The following is a 21,180-nucleotide window of genomic DNA, read 5'->3' on the forward strand; positions in this document are numbered from 1 at the left end:
AAATGGCCAACACAAATGGTTCAACATCCTTAGCATCAGGGAAATACAAATTAAAACTGTTGTGGACTCTTATCTCACCTCAGTCAGAACTATCATCAAAAAAATAAATAATAGGGTTGGAGACATGGCTCAGGGGTTAAGAGTGCAGATTACTCTTGCATAGGCCCAAGTTTGGCTCCCAAAACCAACACTATGGCCTCCACAGACACTGGTACTTAAGTTTACACACACACACACACACACACACACACACACACACACACACACACACTTAAAAATAAAAATCCATCTTAGGGAAGAAATGACACAAAGAAAACAAAGACAAGTCCTGGAGAAGAGGTAGGAAAGAGGAATTTCATACAGTGCTTTTGGGGACATAGTGTAGCCATGATGGAACTCAGTATGGCGGCTCCATACTCAGAAGACTCCATGTCAGCACTCATAGAGACATCTGCACATCCATGTTTAGGGCCACACTATTCAAAACAGAAAACATACGGGACCAGTCTAGACGTCCATCAACACAAATGGATAAAGCAAATGTGGAATAAATACAAAGCAGAATTTTATTCAGCTGCATAGAAGAATAAATTTATGAAATTCGTAGGAAAACAGATAAAACTAGAAACCAGATGCTAAGTGATATAAGCCAGGCAGAAGGGGCTGTGAGAGAGGAAGAAGTCTAGAGGGACAGGGAGGGAAACATGAGGGGATAATGGAGTATGGAGTTATGAAAACAGGAGCGGGTACTGTTTGGGAAGGAGGAAGAGGATGAACGAGAGGTGGCGTGGGGAGGGGAGGGCAGTGGAGGGCGTGAGTAAGACAACCTATAAAGATAAACATGCATGAAAGCAGATGTCATCATATGTCATGATGAATCCCATTTCTTTGTTTGCTAATCAAAATGTTTTGTTTTTGCTTTTTTAATGAAAAAGATAGAGAGAGAGAGAGGGTTGGAGGACCATCTTCCACCTCCTAGGGTTTTCTCATAACCAGTGAGGCCATAGAAGGTTCTTGAAAGTGTCCAGAACATGCAAGTTCTTGTATTTATGCTCCTCCTCTTCTTTTTAAAACTTGTTCTTTTGGCTGTTGCTTGGTTTTGTTTTTATTGTTGTTGCTGTTGTTTTTGAAGACAGTGTCATATAGCCCAGGCTGTCCTTGAACTCCGGCTCACCTGACTTCACCTTCCAAGTGCTGGGATTGCAGTTGTGAGCCACAGTGCCTGGCTTTGACTCCTCTTCCCTCGCCCTTTGCCTAAAGGACGCAGGCCGGTTGATGTCCTGCGTGGTCTGCGTCTAAGAAAAAGGAAGCTCAGAGGGTTCCATGGCTCACCCAGCTCCCAAGTCAGAGGCAGTGGCGCAAGACCTGTGAGAATACTGCAGCCTCACGTGGCAGCTGAGAAAGTCTGGCCTGGTGACTCTGGGCATGAGGAGGGAGCAGGTGCTCACTGGGGCCAGGCGGGTGATGTGAAAGCATATGGTGGCTGATATGAAGGAAATCTGTCGGAATTCTTCCCTCCGTTTTTACTACAATAATACTGTTTGTATTCCAATTTCAAAAATAAATATCAAAAAATCTAGTGAATTCAATTCCATTCCTTTTTTTTAAGTTAAATTAATTTTTTAACGTGCTTCACAAGTAAACACCATGCTGACCAAAATATGTCAGACTATCTAACATCTACACAGCCATCAGATGGTAGACACCCAGATAACGGTGGATTTGGCCACATGGAGACAAAGAGAGGTGGATCACCAGTTAGCTCCATGAAGAGAGCCCAAAACAGAGATTCCAGGGTTTGCCATTTTCCAAGAAACACCAGAAATGTGGATTTGGGAGGCAAATGTGCACCTTTGAAACAAGGGTAAGCATTAACTTTTATATTATACAGATGAACTAAGATAGGTAGAGCAAACCCCCACCCCAATAACAACCTAGGGACAGGCCCCTTGCCTTAGCAAAACCTAGACTAAAGAAATACCTTTGGACCCCCAGGACATGATGGAATCAACTAGGGTTTCTCCAGAACAGGAAAGGATGGGTTGGGGGGTGGGGTGCTGTGGAGGACAGGCCCAGCCTCAAGTGCAGCTCTGTAGATATAGCTAAACCATCACACACCAGAGAGTCTGGCGTGAGACTGCACATACTGTCTTCTGTAGATCCTTACCTGAAGACATTCAGGAAGCCCACATCAGTGAAAACACTGCTCACCAGCCATGGTGAGCCAATGTTCATTAAGGAAGGCTTTTTCCTGAGATGAATATGTGTTAAAAAATAGCAAATACTAATCACCAGCAACATTAATTTATAATACTGCTTGTTTCCTTCCTAACTTCCTAACTAACATCCAGCATAAGTGCTGTGAACCTAAGGCTTCTGCACTGTGGGAATTAGGAATCACCTTTCTTACAGTCTTCACCCTGAACTGAACTGACTGGCTCCATGAAGGCAGTTCACAGATTGGAGGGGCTGCCACGAGAAAAAAAAATACTAGAAGGATCTATTTAGGGTAAAGTCTAAAACATTATGGAAAAGAAGAAATCTGGATGTGGTGTCACATACCTGTGAATAATCCCAGCAGTTGGGAGCTAGAGACAATAGGATCATAAGTTCAAGGTCATCCTTGGCTACAGAGTGAGTTTAAGGACAACCTGGGCTTGAGACCCAGCCTGGACTACATGAATTCAAGCATCCTGTCTCAAACATCAAGGAGGAGGAAGGAGCATGCCCCATTCTTCCTATCTGTCTTCTTTACTAGCCTGGTACTTCTTGGTGTGTGGATGTGGATATGTGTTCACACAGGGGTGCACATGTGTGTATGCAGGTAGAAACCAGTGCCAAACTGGGTATCTTTCTCAGTTGTTCTCTGCCTTGCTTATTTTTAAAACTTCCCTCTCTCCCTCTCCCCTCTCCCTTTCCCTCTCTCTCTCTCTCTTTCTCTCTCTCCCTCTCTCTCTCTCTGTCTCTCTCTCTCTCTGTCTCTCTCTCTCTCTCTCTCTCTCTCTCTCTCTCTGTCTCTCTGTCTCTCTCTCTCTCTCTGTCTCTGTCTCTCTGTCTCTCTCTCTCTCTCTCTGTCTCTGTCTCTCTGTCTCTCTGTCTCTCTCCCTCTCCCTCTCCCTCTCCCTCTCCCTCTCCCTCTCTCTCTCTCTCTCTCTCTCTCTCTCTCTCTCTCTCTCTCCCTCTCCTTCTCCCTCTCCCTCTCCCTCTCCCTCCCCCCTTCCCCTCCCCCTCCCCCTCCCCCCCCCTCTCTGTGTTTATGGCTCACGGAAGTCCAAGGACGACCCTCAGGAGCTGATTATCCTCCACCACCTTGTGGGATCTAAGGTGTGAACTCAAGTTGCCAGGCATGCACACAAACGCCTCTGCTCACTGACCCATCACATCAGCCTTCCACTCTGTTTTTGAAACAGGATTTCTCACGTTTACCCAGAGCTTGCTGACTCAGCTAGGCTGGCTGCCTGGCTAGCTAGCCCCAAGAGCCAGTCTACTTCGGATTCCCCAGCACGGCAACCACAAACATTCACCATCACACCCAACTGTTGTTTTTTTTTTAACGTGGGAATCAATTCCACATCCTCTTGCTCACACGGCGCAGGCCTGGCTGACTGAGCTAGGCCGGCAGCTGTGCTGAGCCTTGTTCTAATCAGAAGTCCACACATGGACTGGGGTTTTAGCAAATGGGAGCTGCCTCAGCTCTTTGTAAAGCAGTCGATTTTTTGTTATTTGTTGAATTGATTTCCTCCAACGGTTGGCTTGACTGACATGCTGAGGTAAGGCCTCTACGAAGGTAAAAAATATAGAACTACCCTATGGGAGTCACAGCTAGAGAGCTCATGAGGGGCCTGGTAATTGCAACTGAACCCTGCTGATAACCCCAGAATCCACCCTGTGCCACTTACCTTAGCTGGAAACTGCTGGCGAGGCCTGTTCTAAGGAATGTGTGCTCGTGATAGAGTTGCTCTACCCACGGTCTGGGACAAGCCAGGGTGGGGACAGAGATATGGTGGGTGTATCTCTTTCTAATCGCAGCTGTTATCAGGCTCTGCCTCCAGGAACCCATGTGTGAACTTGAATTTGGCAAGGAATGAACACTGAACACACTGGGGTTTCTTGCCGCTAAGTTCAGATTTGGGGCCTTTGAACTGCATCCAAAATGCTTTTCCATCCTTCCCAGCTGTTTGGTTTCCCCCACTAAGGAGGGACCTCCAAGCTCTGGTGGTTTAGAGAGGGGTGTGGCAAAAAAAACCCCGAGGTTGGGCCAAGGAGCAAGTGTTCCTTCGAAACGTCTCGATAAAGAAGAGTAAGTAACTGACGGTCCCCATGCTGCATCCGAAAGTGGATGACAGCCTGAGCATTTCCCATACAGTCACATTTCATCTTCGCTGCAGCCCCAAGAGGCAGGAGCTACTGTTGTTGTTGTCATTAATAGAGGGGGAAACTGAGGCACAGAGAGTTCAGTAAAGTGACCAAAGTCCCCAGCTAGGAAGTAGCTGGAGCAGGGCTCAAGCTTGTGCAGGCTGTGTGGCTAAGCGCTGGACGACCCCTTGTCAGGAAGCAGACAAGAAGACCGCAGCAGCTTGCTGAGCGACACCAACCAACCAGCACCGTGAGCAAAGGAAATGGCAACTATAGGTGTGTCTGTTTACTTTAACCTTTGGGCTTTGCTTCTGGGACAGGTTTCAGGGGTTCCTCTCTGGCTCTCTGTCAGAAGCACGCTCACAGCTCCTTATCCATCAGTGCCTCTCCCTGCCTAGGCAGCCAGCTATAGAGGTCACACCTGTGATTCCCTGCATTTGGGAGGTAGAAGCAGGAGGATTGACATGGGTGAGGCCCGTCTGGACCACATAATGAATCCCAGGATAGCCAGGGCTACGAGAGAGAGAGAGAGAGAGAGAGAGAGAAACTTCTTTCAGGGAGATGGACATCGAGTCACAGGCCCAGTGTGACCTGGGCCATATGATTTTCCCAGGACCCAAGCACTGCGCTATTCTCCCGAGACAAGCAGGAGAGCTAGGGACTGTTGGAGCAGTGCTAACTGCTCAGAATGGGGAACCAGGGCCCTTTCTTTACGTGTGTGGAAGGGAAAATCATTCCGGGGAGCTCACTCTTGTCCATCTGAAGTTTGTTCGCCTCCATGGTCTAGCGGCTCTGGGCTTCTGAGGCTAAACAGCCCCCCAGCTGGGGAGCAGGGTGAGAGAGGGTTAACTTCATACACCACAGCCTGTCCCTGCCCAGGGCTCAGCCTGCATGATGTGATTCTAACCAGGGTATAAACATCCCCGGATAGAGAGAGGACTTGGTGCCCGTTAACTGCATATCAGACTCTCTGCTCCTGCCAAGGCAGGCAAGGCAGTGCCCTCCAGGGAAGAGGAAACAGTCCTTGTGTTCATTTAAAGACACCACAGTCACAACCCACTGGAACCCCGCCCTGGCCTACCATGCATGGTCTAGTGACTTCATGTGGATTATTGCAGCATCCAAACCTCCATTCAAGACGTTGCCTGGGGTAGAAAACCACAAATTCCAAATACGAAAAGAGATAGTGACATCCCTTGGAAACCACAGAAGATTGTTCCAAGACCCTCAAGGGATACCAAAATCCAAGGGTGTTCAAGTCCCTTGTAGAAAACAGCATGAGATTGGCAATGTACCTATATGTACACCCTCCCACATGTTTTAACCCTTCCTGAGTCCCTTATAAAACCCAACACAACACAATGCCACAGTCATATGTATTGTTCAGAGAATAACAAGAAAAAGTACACACATTCAATGCAGATGCACTTTTTAATATGTTTGATCCACAGTTGGTGGGATTCGCAGGAAGAACCCCCAGGGTTCAGATGGTGACTATATGTAGCTTGGGTCACATGATACTATGTATAGCTCTACTTAATTAGGTACTTACTCTCCTGCCCACCACAAAATGAGTGTTAATTAGAAAATGGTTATTCCTGTTTTAAGGGAAGCCAAGCCATCTTTCAACACACAGTGCCCACCTTCCCCAACAGGAGACACTGAGGGTCTCCTCATCACACCACACCTGGTCCTTCCTTCAGGGGGAAGCTTTCCCTCTCCTCCTTTCTCTTTTCAACTTTGTGGATCTTAAAGTTTTTAAAAATAGTTTTATTGTGGTATGATTCATTCAGCACATCGTTCACCCTCATAAACTGTACACTCTAATGACGTTGGAGATATTGACTGCTACACAGCCGCCTCCACAGTTTAATTTTAGAACATTCTTGTCACCCCCAAAGAAGCCTGAACCCCTTAACCATTACTCCAAATTTATGCCTTCACCCCACCCCAATCCTAGCCAACTATGACGTACTTTCTCTATTGTGGGTTTCCCTGCTGCGGACATTTCACATAAGTGGAATTGTGCAAATGTGCCTGGTTATGACAAGCTTCTCTCGGCTAATGATTTCAAGGGCCATTCATGCTATGAAGCATATGTGTACCTTATTTCTTTTCAGGGCTGAGTAATAGTCCATGTTTGGATATCATATTGTACTCATCTGGATGAAAAGGAACTAATTGTGTCAGGGAAGTTCTTCGCTCTGATTGCCAATCCCTGGTCCAGGAAAATGTCCCTCAAGACACCCAGAGTGTGCCCCGGGCCAGCATGTGCTTCTCTGTCTACAAGGCAGGTTCTGGTTGTTATTATTTTTTATATATTCCGAACGGAGTCTCAGTGTTGACTCTTGGGCTGCTCTGAGAGCTGATTTGGGTCAATGATTTGGGTCCACTCTGCAGGCTCAGCTCTGAGCCAGTGTCTAGCCCTGCATCCTCTCTCCCCTATGCGATCTTTCTCTTCAGCTTTAGGAACCTCTTACTCCTCCTTGGGTCTCCCCTCTAGTCATTGTCTTCAGGAACCCCTTCATTAGCAGGTGATAACTGCATGGAACTACAGCTAACCGGTGTTTACCCGGACCTCACTCAGGATGCTAAGGACCACACCCAGAGGGGTTCAAAGCTGAACAGCAGACACAGGAGGCTCTGGCATCAGACCTGGCAGCATATGTCCCTGCACAGTCTCCGTTCTGGCCTCGGCCCTTCTGTGTCTGGCCCTTTCGTCCTGGAGCAGAGGGATCTCTAGACCCTGTCTACCTAGAGACTTGTGGTGATGATGGGAATAGTCGCTAAATGAGCAACAGCAATGAGGAGGAGCCCAAGTGCTGAAGGAACTTCCGAGGCGGCTCTGCTGACCCTGCTACATCTGGGGGAAGGCGAATTTATCCACATCTGCTCTCTCATTCTAGAGAACCTGAGGTCAGGGAAATCACAGCACCTGCCCTAAACAGGAAGGGACAGCGACTTCCAAGGCCACTTCAAAGTGGGGCAGGGTCCGAGTGTTAGTAAAGAGTTGCTCTGGTGGTTCTCCTGGTGGCAGGCTTCTTTATAAACATTGTTCTGGACCTCCAGTGGATTCCAAACAGAAGCACCCGTCCTCTTTTCGCCTTCACGCTCCTTGCTACTTCCACTTTGTCCACGAGAGGGCGCCAGACACCAGTGGTTGAGGATGAAAGATTTGGGCCTCAGGACTGTCACTGAAGTTGTGGGTGTCAACTTCACCCGACCTTATTCTCCTAGAAAACATTTGTCTTAGGGGCATACTTTCTCTATAGGGAGCTTTTATAGCCATATTTCTGAAGAGCATATTACTGAATGCAAAGGATACATTTCCCTAAGCCTTCCAACCTCTCCGCTGTTCGTCCTTCTGTTTTGCCACAGCAGAGAAGTGAGGCAGAGGCTCATCCCTCATTCCTCAAAATTAGAACATTAAAAATGAAAATGAGAGCGGTCATGTTAAGTTGTCGGTTCACCCTCTGGGTCTGCAGGTGGCCTGCTCTGAGGCTAGGATGGAAGGGCAACATGGCGTGTGCTAGGGAGCGCCACAGGGCACCCCAGTGTCTTGTTCCTGGGGCATCGAGGCACTGGCTGCTGCCCACTGCACTCGGGGATGCTCTGTGAGCAGGTAGGGACACAAGCTGGAGGTCAATACCCAAGGGCAGTGAGTGGAGCCTGGAGATCCGTAAGACAAGGAGGATCATGGGACTGTTCACTAGGAAAGGAACTATACAGCGTGGGTCTGGGCCTGGAGCCCAGAGGGAAAAAGATTGTAGGCTGCATGCCGGAAAGGTGGCGCAGGTCAGCAGAACTGGGGGAAAAGCACAGAACGGTCCCTGCGCTGTTCAAGGCCCAGGCTGGTAGGCCTGGGAGCAGATAAGGGGGCGGGGTAGAGGACAGGAACCAGGGACCTTGGAAACTGCAGGGAGCTCCCCTTGAGGCTCCTGAGAAACAGAGTGGGTAGGACACATTGTCCTTTCTCATTTTTCATTCTTTTAGGGTTTTTTCGTTTTGTTTTGTTTGTTTGTTTGTTTGTTTGGTTGGTTGGTTGGTTGGTTGGTGTTGTTTGGTTTTGTTCTGTTTTGTTTGTTTGTGGATAGCTGTGAATGTGGCCCAAGACAAAATTGTGCTTCCTTAAAAGGAGATTTTGCTGTTGCAACTTGATTGCCCCATTCTGAACTTGGTAGACGGCAACATTTCATCACAGGGCTCTTGGAATATCTAGAATAGGAGTGGAGGTGGGGAAGAGTTGGCTATACCTGCATGTAGAGAAAGCTCCCAGGCCTTGCCAGCTCCCTCTCTGACAGATTACCTATCACTAGGCCTGCTGGGGTCAAATATTTGACATAAGCCCAAAGGGACTGAATTTCAGCTCTGAGCGTTGAAGTAGACCCATGCTGCCCCCTCAGCGGAGCTTCCCTACACTCCCAGCTCTTCCCAGGAGACCCCACACACACGTAGCCAAAGCCCTCTGAGCTGCCTCCCACCCCTAATTCAGAGACCCTGAAATCCTCTTGCTTTCGAATGGTGCCCCGAGAAAAGCTGGATTTGTATCCATGGTCCTAAAATAAGGAGCTAGTCAGCCAAAGAAGTGAATCCTCCAGTTGGTTGTTCTCTCCACAGGACCTGTGATTTGGTGATGTGCCCGAGGGCCAGTGGCCCAGAAGGTGTGATTTAGGAAGAAGGGTGCATGCAGGAAGGGCAGATGATGGAGGGACTCAACGTCACAACTTGGCGCAGTTTGAGCAGGGCCAGCCAACTTCTCGGGGCCATAGCCTCCTCTGCACACACCCGTGGGCTATTCCACAGTGGAAGGTGTGCCCATCCGCTCACACGTGTGCAGTGGACAGGGTGGGAAGTGGAGCAGTTTCAGGGAACTAAATCACACAGAAGTGATGCAGAAGAGGCCACCCAGGAGGCATCCTGAGCCCAGACACACTAAAAGTTGACATTCTTCAAGTCCCGGCAGCAGCGGTACCTGCCGTCCGGGAACCTGGAGCACAGCAGGCTGGGTGAGCAGGGGCAGGTGTGGTGCTGGCGTTTCCTAAAGAAGGGGACCTAGAGAGAGAAGGAAGCCGTCCATCAGCCACAAGGAAGGCCTGCAAATGTCTCCTCCCAACCAACAACAGCGGTGATTATAGGAGACCACTCCAAGGCACAGAGTGACAAAATGGCATGACAACACCGTCCAGCTAATTCGTGGACGAGCTAGGGTTTGAACCCAGGTAAGGCTGATGCTCTGCACTCACATGAATACCTGTGGCCATGCGCGCGGGCGCGCACACACACACACACACACACACACACACACACACACACACGATTGCAAACACTCTCACACCTCTGGCAAGTGGATCTCTCTGCTTACCTTGGTGTCCTCAGCTCTGTGGCTGGGGAAGATACTTGTTTATATATGTGTTATTGTATGTGTGGGGGCGCAATGGAGAGGGCATGCCTGTGGAGATTGGAAGACAACTCGTGAGGTATGTTCTGTCCTTTCTAGGAACCAAGCTCAGGCCACCGTGTTTTCATAGTAAGCTCTTTTACCTGCTGAATCATCTCACCACCCCCACCCCCATGGGTTTTAAATAGAGTGATAAGGAGACTAGGCCTACCTGGGTTCGAATCCCAGACCTGCTGTTTACCATATCGGTGACAACTGACAACCCGTTTACCCTTGCCGTGCTTTGACTTTATCATCTATAAAGTGGGTTAATAGCTCCTAAATGGCTATATGGCTATACGGAGACTGAGGCTGTGTATTTATTGAACACCTACTGTGGACAAATGGCCTGTAGGGAGCGCTCAGCATTTGTTTTATGTTAATGCTGACGTCCTTATTGGGAGCGTGAATCATTCTGAATCTCTCCCATAGCCCAAGGCAATGAGGGTGGGAGAGCTTTCAACTCTCAGCTCCCTGAGCCCAAGGTGGTTAGAAACAAATCAATGGCCTTGAGGGGCATTAGGAGAGATTGCTGGAAGATTCTCTGACTCCAAATGAGCCTTGAACTCATACAGACAAGTCACCAGAGCTCCAAAGATTGCTAAGGGGAACTGGATATGCTTAGGTCCAGCCCAGCAAGGTCCCTGACACTTAGTGGCCCCGCACTCCAAAGGCTACAGGCTGCAGCTACATCTTCTGACTCTCCTAAAGCCAAGAGCCTCTTGGTTGTCCTGTGCCCTTGGGGGCTGGAGACAGTCCCAGAGTTAGCTGCTTAGGGCACAGAAGAGGGCGTCCCTCTTAGAGAGTGTAGTCTGCTCTAGCTGCAGCCCTGTACAGGAGGCCATTTTGTGTTCTTAAAGAGAGTCGGTTCCTAAGAACAAAGGACATTTGGGAGCCTTTAAAACTATCACTTCAGGATTAACTCCCTTGTTCTCATTAAACACAGCAGGTAAAGAGCTGAGGGTGGCCAGCCTGAAGGGCTAGCCGCTTTTGTGATTGCTGGAGCACTCCACAAAAACCAAGGAGGCTGTACCCCACACCAGTCAGTGGCCTAGGGCCATGGTTGACTTCAGAAAACTCCATTCTAGTCCCAGCCATCTCATAGACTCTTGAGTGAGTCACATGATCTGTTATCATACCTCAGTTTGCTAATGAAAACCCAGGAATACTGTAAAGATCAAATCCTAACTTTTTCTCCAGCCTGTCTAGAAGGTGCAGGTGGACAATGTCAGCACCCAAACCAGTGTCCGGACAGGATCTGCAGGCCTAAGTAAGGCTGCTGCCTGGAGCAGCATCCCCATGGCTGTCTGCTACCCTTCTTTCAGTCAGGCTGGATCCACAGTGGGGGTGCAGTATTAATCTTCCCCATATCATCATCAGAAGCCATAGACTCCATGGTCTAAGTTGCATCCAGGACCCAGGACCCCTGTCTGCTTGCCCATGCTCATTCACACGCATACCCATCCCGTGCCAGCAGAGTACCTTGTGGCTTCCTGGGTGGCACTCCTCTCCTTCCCGACCCAGTGGGGTGCACAACCGCAGCCCCCGCAGCCACAGACTGATGGCACAGCAGGTGCCCACCCCACACTGGACATCTCGCTCACAGGCCTACAGGAGAGAGAAAGGGCCAGCCCATTAGTGCAATCAAGAGAACAAAGGACAGGGACCACTAAGCCATCCTTGTCAGAGTCTGGAGGAAGTGACTGAGTGCCTGGGATTAACAGGACATGTTGGCTGGAAAACCACTGCTTGTCTCAGGCAGGACACTCAGGGTTCAGCAGAGTACCCAACCTCAATGTGGGGAACCATCCCAGCTCAGTGACAAGGGCAGTCCCCATTCGGGAGTCCCCGGTGGTCCAAGGCCATGGATGCTTCCTGCTGAGTTATCTCAGGAGAGAGGGGATGTGGAGAATTCTCTGTCTTCCGAAGTGCACTGACATTGTCAGCTGCCTCTCTGCTTGAGTCCTACCACCTAACCCAGGGGCCTGGTGGATGGTATCTCCTCCAGTGCTTCTCCACTGGCCTCTCTGGACCCCTGACATGGGCCCTTCTGGTTTGGACTGTTAGGACCTGCTGGGTTCCTGGGTAATGCCTATGTAAGGAAAGGTCAAAGGTGCCCACTTTATATGAAAGCCAGGGTCAAGAAGGCAGGCGGGAAAAACGGAGAAACAGCCAGCCTGGCCATACTGCACAGAAGCCATGTGGCTTCCGAGTGGAAGCTGGAAGCTGGAAGCTGAGTTGTGATTTGTTTTCTCCAGTGGCAGGCCACAAAGCACCTTCAGGCTGCCAGCCTGGGTCAGGACAGGACCTGGAAGCTCTAGGCCTTTCCAGATGTGGAGGTGAGGATGCCACCAGAGAAGGTACAGGGGAAGGTCACCAGCAGTGACTCTCTGACCCACAGATGTGCTTCTCACACTCAAGCCAGTCCCCTGAGAAGCAAGGGTGAGGGAAATAAGTCCTCCCCTGACAGTGACAGGCGTGGCACTCTGGGAGGTTGGGACCTACAGCCTGGACTGTGGCTGTCTAAGGAGCAAGGGAGTGTGGAGGTCAGGACCTGGTGTCTTTCTCGGGGACATCAGAGGGACGTGGGAAACGGAGGGCAGCTGGGCACTCCTCGATTGTTTCCCCTCCACACTGTTCTGACCAAGCGTTCATCGGGCCATTCATTCGCCCATCTGACTGACCAGACCCTCTTACCTCATTGTGCTCCTTATTAAGGAAAGCCCCACCTCCCTTAGTGCCTGTTGCTACTCTGGGATAGATATTGGAGCTGGCTTGGTGACCCTGACACTGAGCAGCTCCTCAGACTGTGTACTCCCAAACCTCACTCTGTGTGGCAATCCTCTCGTCTCTCCTGAGTCTGACACCCCTGTCTTCAGGGCAAACACAAGCAGGCTCTCCACAGTCACACTCACTAGACGCAATTCTGCCTTCAAAGCATTTGCTTGCACTGTGTGTTACTTTGAATGGAGTCCCTTTCCTACAAAAACGACAGTCAGGTTGCCTTTTCTGTGAAAATTAAAATTTATCCAGTTCCAGGAATTGACCGGCATTATCCACACTTACCTGAAATAAAAGTTAACTCTCTCTCTCTTTTTTTTTTCTCCTGACTTCTACGAGGAAAACCCCCAGGAGAAGCACTGTGTTTTGGTTTGTGATAAAGCTGGTCGTGCTCATGACACAGCATGTGTCTACATGACGGGGACGGGTTCCATGGGACATCTGAGAGGCACCATGCCCAGAGTGAGGTGTTCAGTGGCCCTGCGCTGAGCCCCTGCTAACTCGTTTGGGGTGTATTCTGCCAATGCCAGTGCCACCCATCTTCCCCTGGGAACCCACTAAAGAGTGGACGGAGGTGTTTGGCGCATTCTTCCTAACAGCGAAAGTAGACCTGAGGTGGGACCGTGTTCTTCCCTGAGCCACACCAGCATGCTCTGTAAGTTAACACGGACAAGTAGACCAGACACCGATGAAAACCAAATGGGGCTTGGTGGGGGTGGGGGTGGGGAGGCACTAATCCACCCCATAAAGAAACTTCCCGTGGCACACACTAAGGAATCCTCATTTTACTAAATATTCACTGTCAAAATCCCAGTGCCCTCCCAATGTATTTAAAACCATTATATTTACACACAACTTCTCAAAACCCCACTCTGTCTATTAGGGTGAGGTCTGACCCATCAAAAGATTACCCGCACCCCAACTCCTAGACTGTGACCACCTCCCAAACCTTTGGTTTAGGTGAATTGGAGCAGCAGGGCCTTCGTGGTTCTCAGCTCACATCCTATGCAGAACCCTGCTCTTGACCCCCAACCCAAGCCTATGGAGAAGGCTAGAAACTTACCCCTGTGATCACGGCACAGTGGGACACAGTTGCTAGGAGGAACATGATGAAGACTTGCATGGTACCTCTCATGATCTCTCGGAGTGTAGACAAACGCTGTCCACTCCAGTGCCTCTCACTTCCTGCTGCCCTGCCTTGCGCTGGGCAAGCAGAGAAGGCCAGGCTGTCCTGCCCCTACCTCCTTCACATTTATAGAGTCGGATCCAGGGCTGCCTCTGGACGCCTCATCTCGCTCTTCCCTCCCATCACCAGCGTTATTCAAATGAGCTCAGACGCGAAGATGAGACCTGAATCTCTAACAGCAGCGCATCACCGTCAGAACTGATAAAAATGGACACATCAGGGTACTTTGACGGTTGCTCTAACTCTTCCGAGAGCACCACGCTTCCAACAGTTGCACGCAATTCACTTGCTATCCATTTCTGTCTCTGCATCCTTCTTCGCTGCTTGGGCCAGGAGAATGGCTTCAGTCATGAATTAAGAGATTCGCAACATCGATTTTTTTTTCCTCACCCACACTGCACTGAGCAGCCTACAGGAGTGTTTATTCTCTCACACGCAAGCCGTCAAGCATCATGTGGGCATTTACCCTGAATTCAGCACAGAGGTGGTTGAGAAGACAGAGGGTGAGGTGGTGTCTGTTTCTGACCCCTAAAAGGTTAAAATTTCCAAAATGGAGACAGTATACAGTGAGAAAATGCATCAGTCGTGTTGATGCTTCTCAGATACGTGGGCGGGTCTGCTCTCTTCCAGGCTCTAGACCTGTAATACCTGTGTGCTGGTGAGTCTTCGATGTCTAATTGGTAGGCTTCAGAATCACTATGGAAACACACCTCCTGGTACATCTATGAGGATATTTCCAGAAAAAAAGAAATTGAAAAGGGAAGATCTACCATGTCTGCGAGGCCCATCCCATGAGCTAGACTCAGACTAATGAAAGAGAGAGCTGAGCACTGGCATTCCCCTCCCTATGCTTCCTGACTGCGGATGCAATGTGACCTGCCACCACAGGTTCCCGGCTCCTTGATCTCCCAGCCATGATGGGCTGTACACTCAAGCTGTGAGCCAAAATAAAACCTTCTTTCCTTCCTTCTGTCAGCAGTGGAAAAGGTAACTCACACAAGCAGTCAGCGCCCCTGGTACGGGAACCAGGATCAGAAGATAAGAAAGCACACAAGTTCTACTCTGGCAGTACCCTGTAGTGAAGTGAACTTGGGCTGAGCTGCTGCCGAAAGAAGCCATATTGGTGGTTCCTGCAGCATGGGGTGAGCATGAGAGCAGCCTTGTCTGCAAGCAGACACACAGTGAGCTCAGGGGGCAGGCTGGTGGGAGGGTGCCTCAGAGCACAGCCCTTCTCACTGGAGGGAAGACCCTGGTCCCAACCTTCTGACAGATCAGAGAAACACTGTTGGATCCTTATTGGACCGTCCATCTTCTCTCCATGATAAATAAGAAAAGCTAGTATTTTTCCAAGGTGTGTTTTCTAGTATGTTAATTCAGGACGAGCATCCCTAACCCAAAACTCTAAAATCAAGACAGCTCCAAAATGGAGAACTTTTTGACATCATGTGACATGTGAAGAATTCTACACAGTGCAACCTTGTTGTGTGCACAAAATTACTTAAAATATGATAGAAATTTGCCTTTAGGCTATGTATGTGAGGTGTTCATGAAATAGACAGAATTCAAGTTGAGACTTATGCCCCATCCAAGATTACATATATATATATATATATATATATATATATATATATATATATATATATATATATATGCAAATATTCAAAATTGAAAAGGTGGTCCTCAAACCTGGGACACTCCAGGTCTCAAGGATTTCAGAAAAGAGGTACTCAGTCTATGGGTGTTACATGGACAATTGTTTTCCACAGCCAGAGATTTGGGGAACACTGAGTGTACCTACCTAAGGAGTTTCTTTCTGCAGAATTTTCCAGGGTCCTTCATGTTGACATGGGAAACACAACCTGTGGTTTATTCATCCACAATGTCTTTTTCTCAAAGCATCTTGTGGAAAATGGGGTTCTCACGTAGAAATGTCAGCAGGCATCCGTGACTAATAAGAGGAGAATCCCGGTGGATCTGGACACCGTGGCTGGTCGCCAGGCCCCCACAGGCAGACACGCTGACTTTGAAGCAGATTGCTTGCTGGCGTCATGACCTTGAGACCTCCAATTCTCGCCATTTCCCCTAGTTCCTTCCCAGAACACATAATTACCACGAGGAAATTGTAACAAGGAAATCTGATAAAATAGTGGCATTGACGGAAAACATTCTCTCGTCTTGGATGATAGTGCTTGAAGAAGAGCCGGCTTGATGGGGGGGGGGGCGGGGGGACAGCTGGTGACTTGGTGGAGTTCTCAGAAGAGACCCTGGGAGCTTTAGAAAGATGTGACTTTGCTTCTTTCTTCAGAAACTCCATTAAGCAAGCACTCACTGTGACCCTCCCCTGTGTCAGTACTTGGAACTGCTGGGCACAACATCAGATGTGCTAAGGTTAACCCTCTTGACACAGTCAGGGTCACTTTGTGCCTGACAGATGTGGAATGAAGAGGTGAGTTGGGGGGACTAAGCCATGGCACCTCAATAATTCAAAGGCAAGAAGATGGAGGTGGGGTGAATTGAGAAGCAAGTTGGAGGGAGTGGGGGAAATGACAGAAAGTCTAAAAATATGGGTTCCCTTATGAGGGAAAAAAGCTAGTGGAGAAGGTGTATTGGACAAACGTCTACACATCTGCAGACATGGTAGGGGCTGGTGGGCAGCAGATAACATGTAGTAGAGGGTTTGGGTGAAAAAGCCATGTGTACATGTGCAGATCATGGAGACAGAGCGAGAAAGGGAAGGAGAGAAGAGGAGGGATAGAGGGAGGGGGAATGTGTGTGTGGTGTCTGGGGACAGGATTGGCAAGTGTAAACCCTGACCTGGTTAGGCTCCTGAGATAGTCTTGAGGTCATGGTAACTATGTTACAAACATAAGGAAACCTCTTTTTTTTTTTTTTTCCTTTTTTGTTTGTTTATTATGTAGACAGTGTTCTGCCTGCATGCCAGAAGAGGGCACCAGATCTCATTGCAGATGGCTATGAGCCACCATGTGGTTGGTGGGAATTGAACTCAGGACCTCTGGAAGAGCAGTCAGTGCTCTTAACCTCTGAGCCATCTCTCCAGCCCCCCACCCCAAACCTCTTTTAACACTGTGCTTCTTCAGCGGGAACTGTGGTAGAGCTTGTATAAATGGCTTACAATGTATCGCTTCTGTTATTGGTTCTGCTGAGGCGGCTGTGACACATTTTAGAACAAAGATAAGAAGTTAACAATAGAACAAAGAGAGCTCAGGCATCCAGACCAGGCGTTCTTAGTCTGGGGCTACCGTCCCCCAAGGAATGTGTGACCAGGATTCAGACCCATATACATGGAAATTGTGATGCCTGTCAGAGCATTTCTAAGTTGGGTTCCTGACATATTAATGAAGAAGCTTATATACTACCACATTATAAATATGTTTTAATAGATATTTTGATAACTATAGTTCGATATGATTGATTTCCTTTGTAATATTACTTTATGCATCAAAACCCTTAAACCAGAACAGACCATAAGCTTTGATACATGGTACAAAATGGCAAGAACTCCTAAGGTAGACAATGTAGACTTAGAAGAGAAGAAAAAGGGCTTGGCTTATTGTATGTAGGGTCATAAATTCAGGCTAGCCATCAAAGAGAACCTGGAACTACACAAAGCCAAGAAGAAACTGTCAAAAAAAAAAAAAAAAAAGTGACAGAAGGGGATGAGAAACCAGTTAGAACAAGAAGAAAAGTTGTCTCCAGGGACCAGACCCAATAAGGGACTGAGAGTTGGGAGTATCACAATATGCTCTGTTGCTATAACAAAATACCTCAGACTGGGAGATTTATAGATAACAAAAACCTACTGCTTACAGTCATGGAGTCTAGGGCGTTCAAGACAAGGGGGCTGGGAAGTTCAAAATCAGGATGCTGGCAAATTCATCATCAAGTGGGGGCCCACTCTGCTTCATAGACAGCACCCCCTTCCTCGCTGCAAGTCCTCCAGCATCTTTGTAAGGACACCGAACTCATTTCTGAAGGTACCGCCCTCCTAACTAAATCCCTACCCAAAGGCTCTGCATCTCAACACTATCCCATTGAGGATTTGGTTTCAACATAAGATTTTAAGGAAACACAAGCAGTCTCACTGTAGTATATCCACATGGAGAGGTCATGGAAAATATGGCTTCTAATCTGGGTCAGATAGACTCTACCCCTGGTGCCTGAGCTCTCCAGACTTTGCACAACTCGTGATCCCATCCCACCTTGTCTTAGGTTTTAAAAACTCAGGACCAAGTGCCGCTTAGTCCTGAGAGCTTGGTTCCCCACCCATATGATCTTCACCCCACAACCTACCTGGGTTTCAAGTAACTAGGACTTTTTTTTATTCTGTAACTGGAATGTGTGAAGAGAAGAATTATAGTAGTACCAGAGAACACCAATCACCCACAGATGAGAAACCTGGCAATGTGGACCACCTCCTGGTTATCTCCACCTGGCCCAGACCATGCAACTCCTCCTCTGAGCCCATGGATGAAGCCAGGCTGCTCTCCTGTCCCGGGCACTTCTTCCTGATATCTCTGCTCAGTGGCTTCTAGAAAGGGTAGGCTTTGCTTCCCTTTCCCATTTTCTCCTGATCCTATCCAGTCCCGCTCTTGTTCCCATCACTTGAGGAAGCTGCTTCTCTGGCCCTTCACCTGGTTTGTGCCTAACACACCATCTCCAACACCTCTTCCCTCAGCGTGCCCTTCTGTGTCTCTCGGCACAGATACCTACGCTCTCCTCTCGCGCTAGCATCTCCTCTAGGTTTTCCTGTTTTCTCTGAAGTCTCCTCTGCTTCTTCTCACCCCTTCAATGACTTTCCTGAGGGTTCAGACTCATCCCAATGCCTTCACAGCCCCCAAAGTGCTAAGGATCTCAAGTCCGTGCTCCCCCGCCCACTTGGCTAACGGCCTCTTGGACATCACTCCATGTTGGTACCTCTCTGACACCCCTAACAAACCCCTGTCCCCTGGCACCTCTTTCCATCCACCCTCCTAAACTCATTCTCATGGCTCATAATTGTAAATAACAGAATACAGCCCGGCTGGGGTAAGTGGAAAAGAAGTTTTAATGAGGCCGTTAAGAAGCTCATTGAATTGTCGGATAGCTTGAGAAACAGGATGGAGCCCTGTGCCCAAGAACAAAGCCCAGAAGCACAGCACAGAGTTGCCCAAGGAGGACCACACCTTCTGAAACCAGACCTCTGCCAACATCCAGGCCAGGAGCCTCTCCCTGCATTCTGCTGCATTCCTGTGGCAGGCTCTCTACTATACCATGTAACTGTGGCTCCTAATTGGCCGCCCTACCTTCTGCAAGGCCAGACTCAGCCGCATACAGAGCGTTCAAAGCTCTCAGGCAAAGGCACATTGTGTTTGCACACTGCCGGGCCCTCTCTGCTCAATTAGTGGTCCCATGGTACACTCGATAGCTGAACCTGTGAATTCCTGGATCCCCGAACTTCCCTGCCTTCCTTCGCCATCGATCTCATCAAGTGGACTCCACAGCCTCTTCACTTCCCATCTTCACCACTGTTGTCTTTTCCATTTCCCCAACTGGACCATCCCTGAGTCAGACCCCTCTGCCATCCATCATCCTGAAGCCCAGAGATCTGCGTTTACCTCCTGGAGTCACCCCAAGAACTCCCCACTGACCTCAGTGTCAAGCCCAGATCCTGAGCCAAGTCCCAGGTTTGGAAGCACCTGGCCCTCCTCTCCTTCAGTATCAGCTGTCTTTCCTTGGAACATTCACCTTTCAACAAGACGAAACTGCTCCAGCTGCTCATGCTAGCACCAGGATCTTCCCGCAGCCTGGTCCGCAGCCCGGTCCCCACCCCCATCCTGGCCAGGGGCCAAACACTGAGTTTCTGTCTTGGTCCATCACTTACTGGTGAATGCAGGCAAGTCATCTTGTCTCTCTAAACCTGAGTCATTGCTCACCCAAGTGTTTGGACACTGTAGTGACTGGGTGGTATTTTCAAAAGATATGTCTTTATTATTTCATTACAAACTGTGAAGTTTTTAAGTTAAATTAATTCTTTTTTTAAAGTCTCTCTAGGTAGCCTGGGCTGTCCTGGAACTCACTATATAGACCAGGCTGGCCTCAAACTCACAGAGATCCTCCTGCCTCTGCCTCCCAAGCCCAGCTTAATTTTAATTTTATGTGTGTAGGTGCTTTGCCTATATTCTTGTCTGTGCATCACATATGTAGAGTACCCATGGAGGCCAGAAGAAGCTGTTAGATGCCCTAGATCCCTGGTACTGGAGTTACAGGCCACTGTTTACTGCCATGTGGATGTTAGAAGAAGCTTCGAAATCACCTGTATAGCCTCCTCAGCTTGAAGGAGGCTAGAAGACTCACTTGGCTGCATGGCAGTCACCACAGCAGGACTCAGTTTGCTGAGTCCTACGGGGATCACCCTCCCTCCTAGCAGGGAGCCTCCTGTGTCCAACTAGGGCTGATCCAGCTTGTTCTGTACACCCAGGACAGGCCACAACCAAAACTGGCAGACAGTCAGACAGATAGACAGACAGACAGCAGGCAGGCAAGCACAGAAAAATAATTCCTGTGTGTCTTCTAGCAGCTTGGTTAAATGTGATCTAGTTACTAACCCCTTTGTTCTGCCCTTAATCAGGGAAACTGGGGGGCCAGAAACCATAGCTCATTTTCTGAGGCTCCCTGGGTTGACTGTGGGACATTGTGGAAACCAGCTCCCTTCCTGGGAGGGAGGGCAGTGACTGTTCAAACCCTTTCAGAGAGGCTTTCTTCTTAGACAGCTTATAAAGGAAATGGCTTTTGCTGTCCCGCCCCTGGCCAGGGCCTGGCTTTCTTGGTCCTTTGTTTAACAGCATCCTAGATGGCAGGGCAAGGAAGGGAGGATGGAGACAGATACCCCTGGGTGTCTGTGTTGGTTTTCTCAGCTTGTCATATTCATCTGGTGGCTTAAGCAACAGAAATTTACTCTTTTAAATCCCCCTTTCTTTTTTTCCGAGACAGGGTTTCTCTGTGTAACAGCCCTGGCTGTCCCAGAACTTGCTTTGTAGACCAGGCTGGGCCCAAAATAAGAGATCCAACTGCCTCTGCCTCCCCAGTGCTAGGATTAAAGGTGTGCGCCACCATGACCCAGCCAGAAAATTACTTGTATACAGGCCAAGAGTCCTGAAGTCTGAAATCGAGGCAGCCTGTGAGGCCACAGTCTTGGGGGGAACATTCCCTTGCCCACATCAGGTCCTGTAGCTCCTGCCATTTGCAGCATCTTCTCTGTCACCTCGGCTGTCTTCACATGGAGTAGGTAGGCTCTGTTATTTCCTATTCTGGTCTAACCCAGTTTAACACAACACACACAAGGACCACAGTGTCTCTGTCACAACCAACTCTGCTACATAGCAGGAAACCTGCTATCCAGAACAGGAAGCCAACTGAAGTG

General features: G+C 48.9%; 1 protein-coding gene across 1 annotated transcript; it reads right to left on the bottom strand.

Moving 5' to 3' along the window:
- Positions 1-9,288: 9,288 nt before the first annotated feature.
- Prok1 (prokineticin 1) lies at positions 9,289-13,709 on the bottom strand. Its single transcript, XM_036189451.1, has 3 exons — positions 13,638-13,709; positions 11,276-11,401; positions 9,289-9,408 (listed from the first exon to the last, which is right to left on the bottom strand). The coding sequence occupies exons 1-3, from the start codon at positions 13,707-13,709 to the stop codon at positions 9,289-9,291; spliced, it is 318 nt and encodes a 105-aa protein (XP_036045344.1).
- Positions 13,710-21,180: the final 7,471 nt, after the last annotated feature.

This window comes from Onychomys torridus, chromosome 6 (assembly GCF_903995425.1).
Source record: "Onychomys torridus chromosome 6, mOncTor1.1, whole genome shotgun sequence".
NCBI lineage: Eukaryota > Metazoa > Chordata > Mammalia > Rodentia > Cricetidae > Onychomys > Onychomys torridus.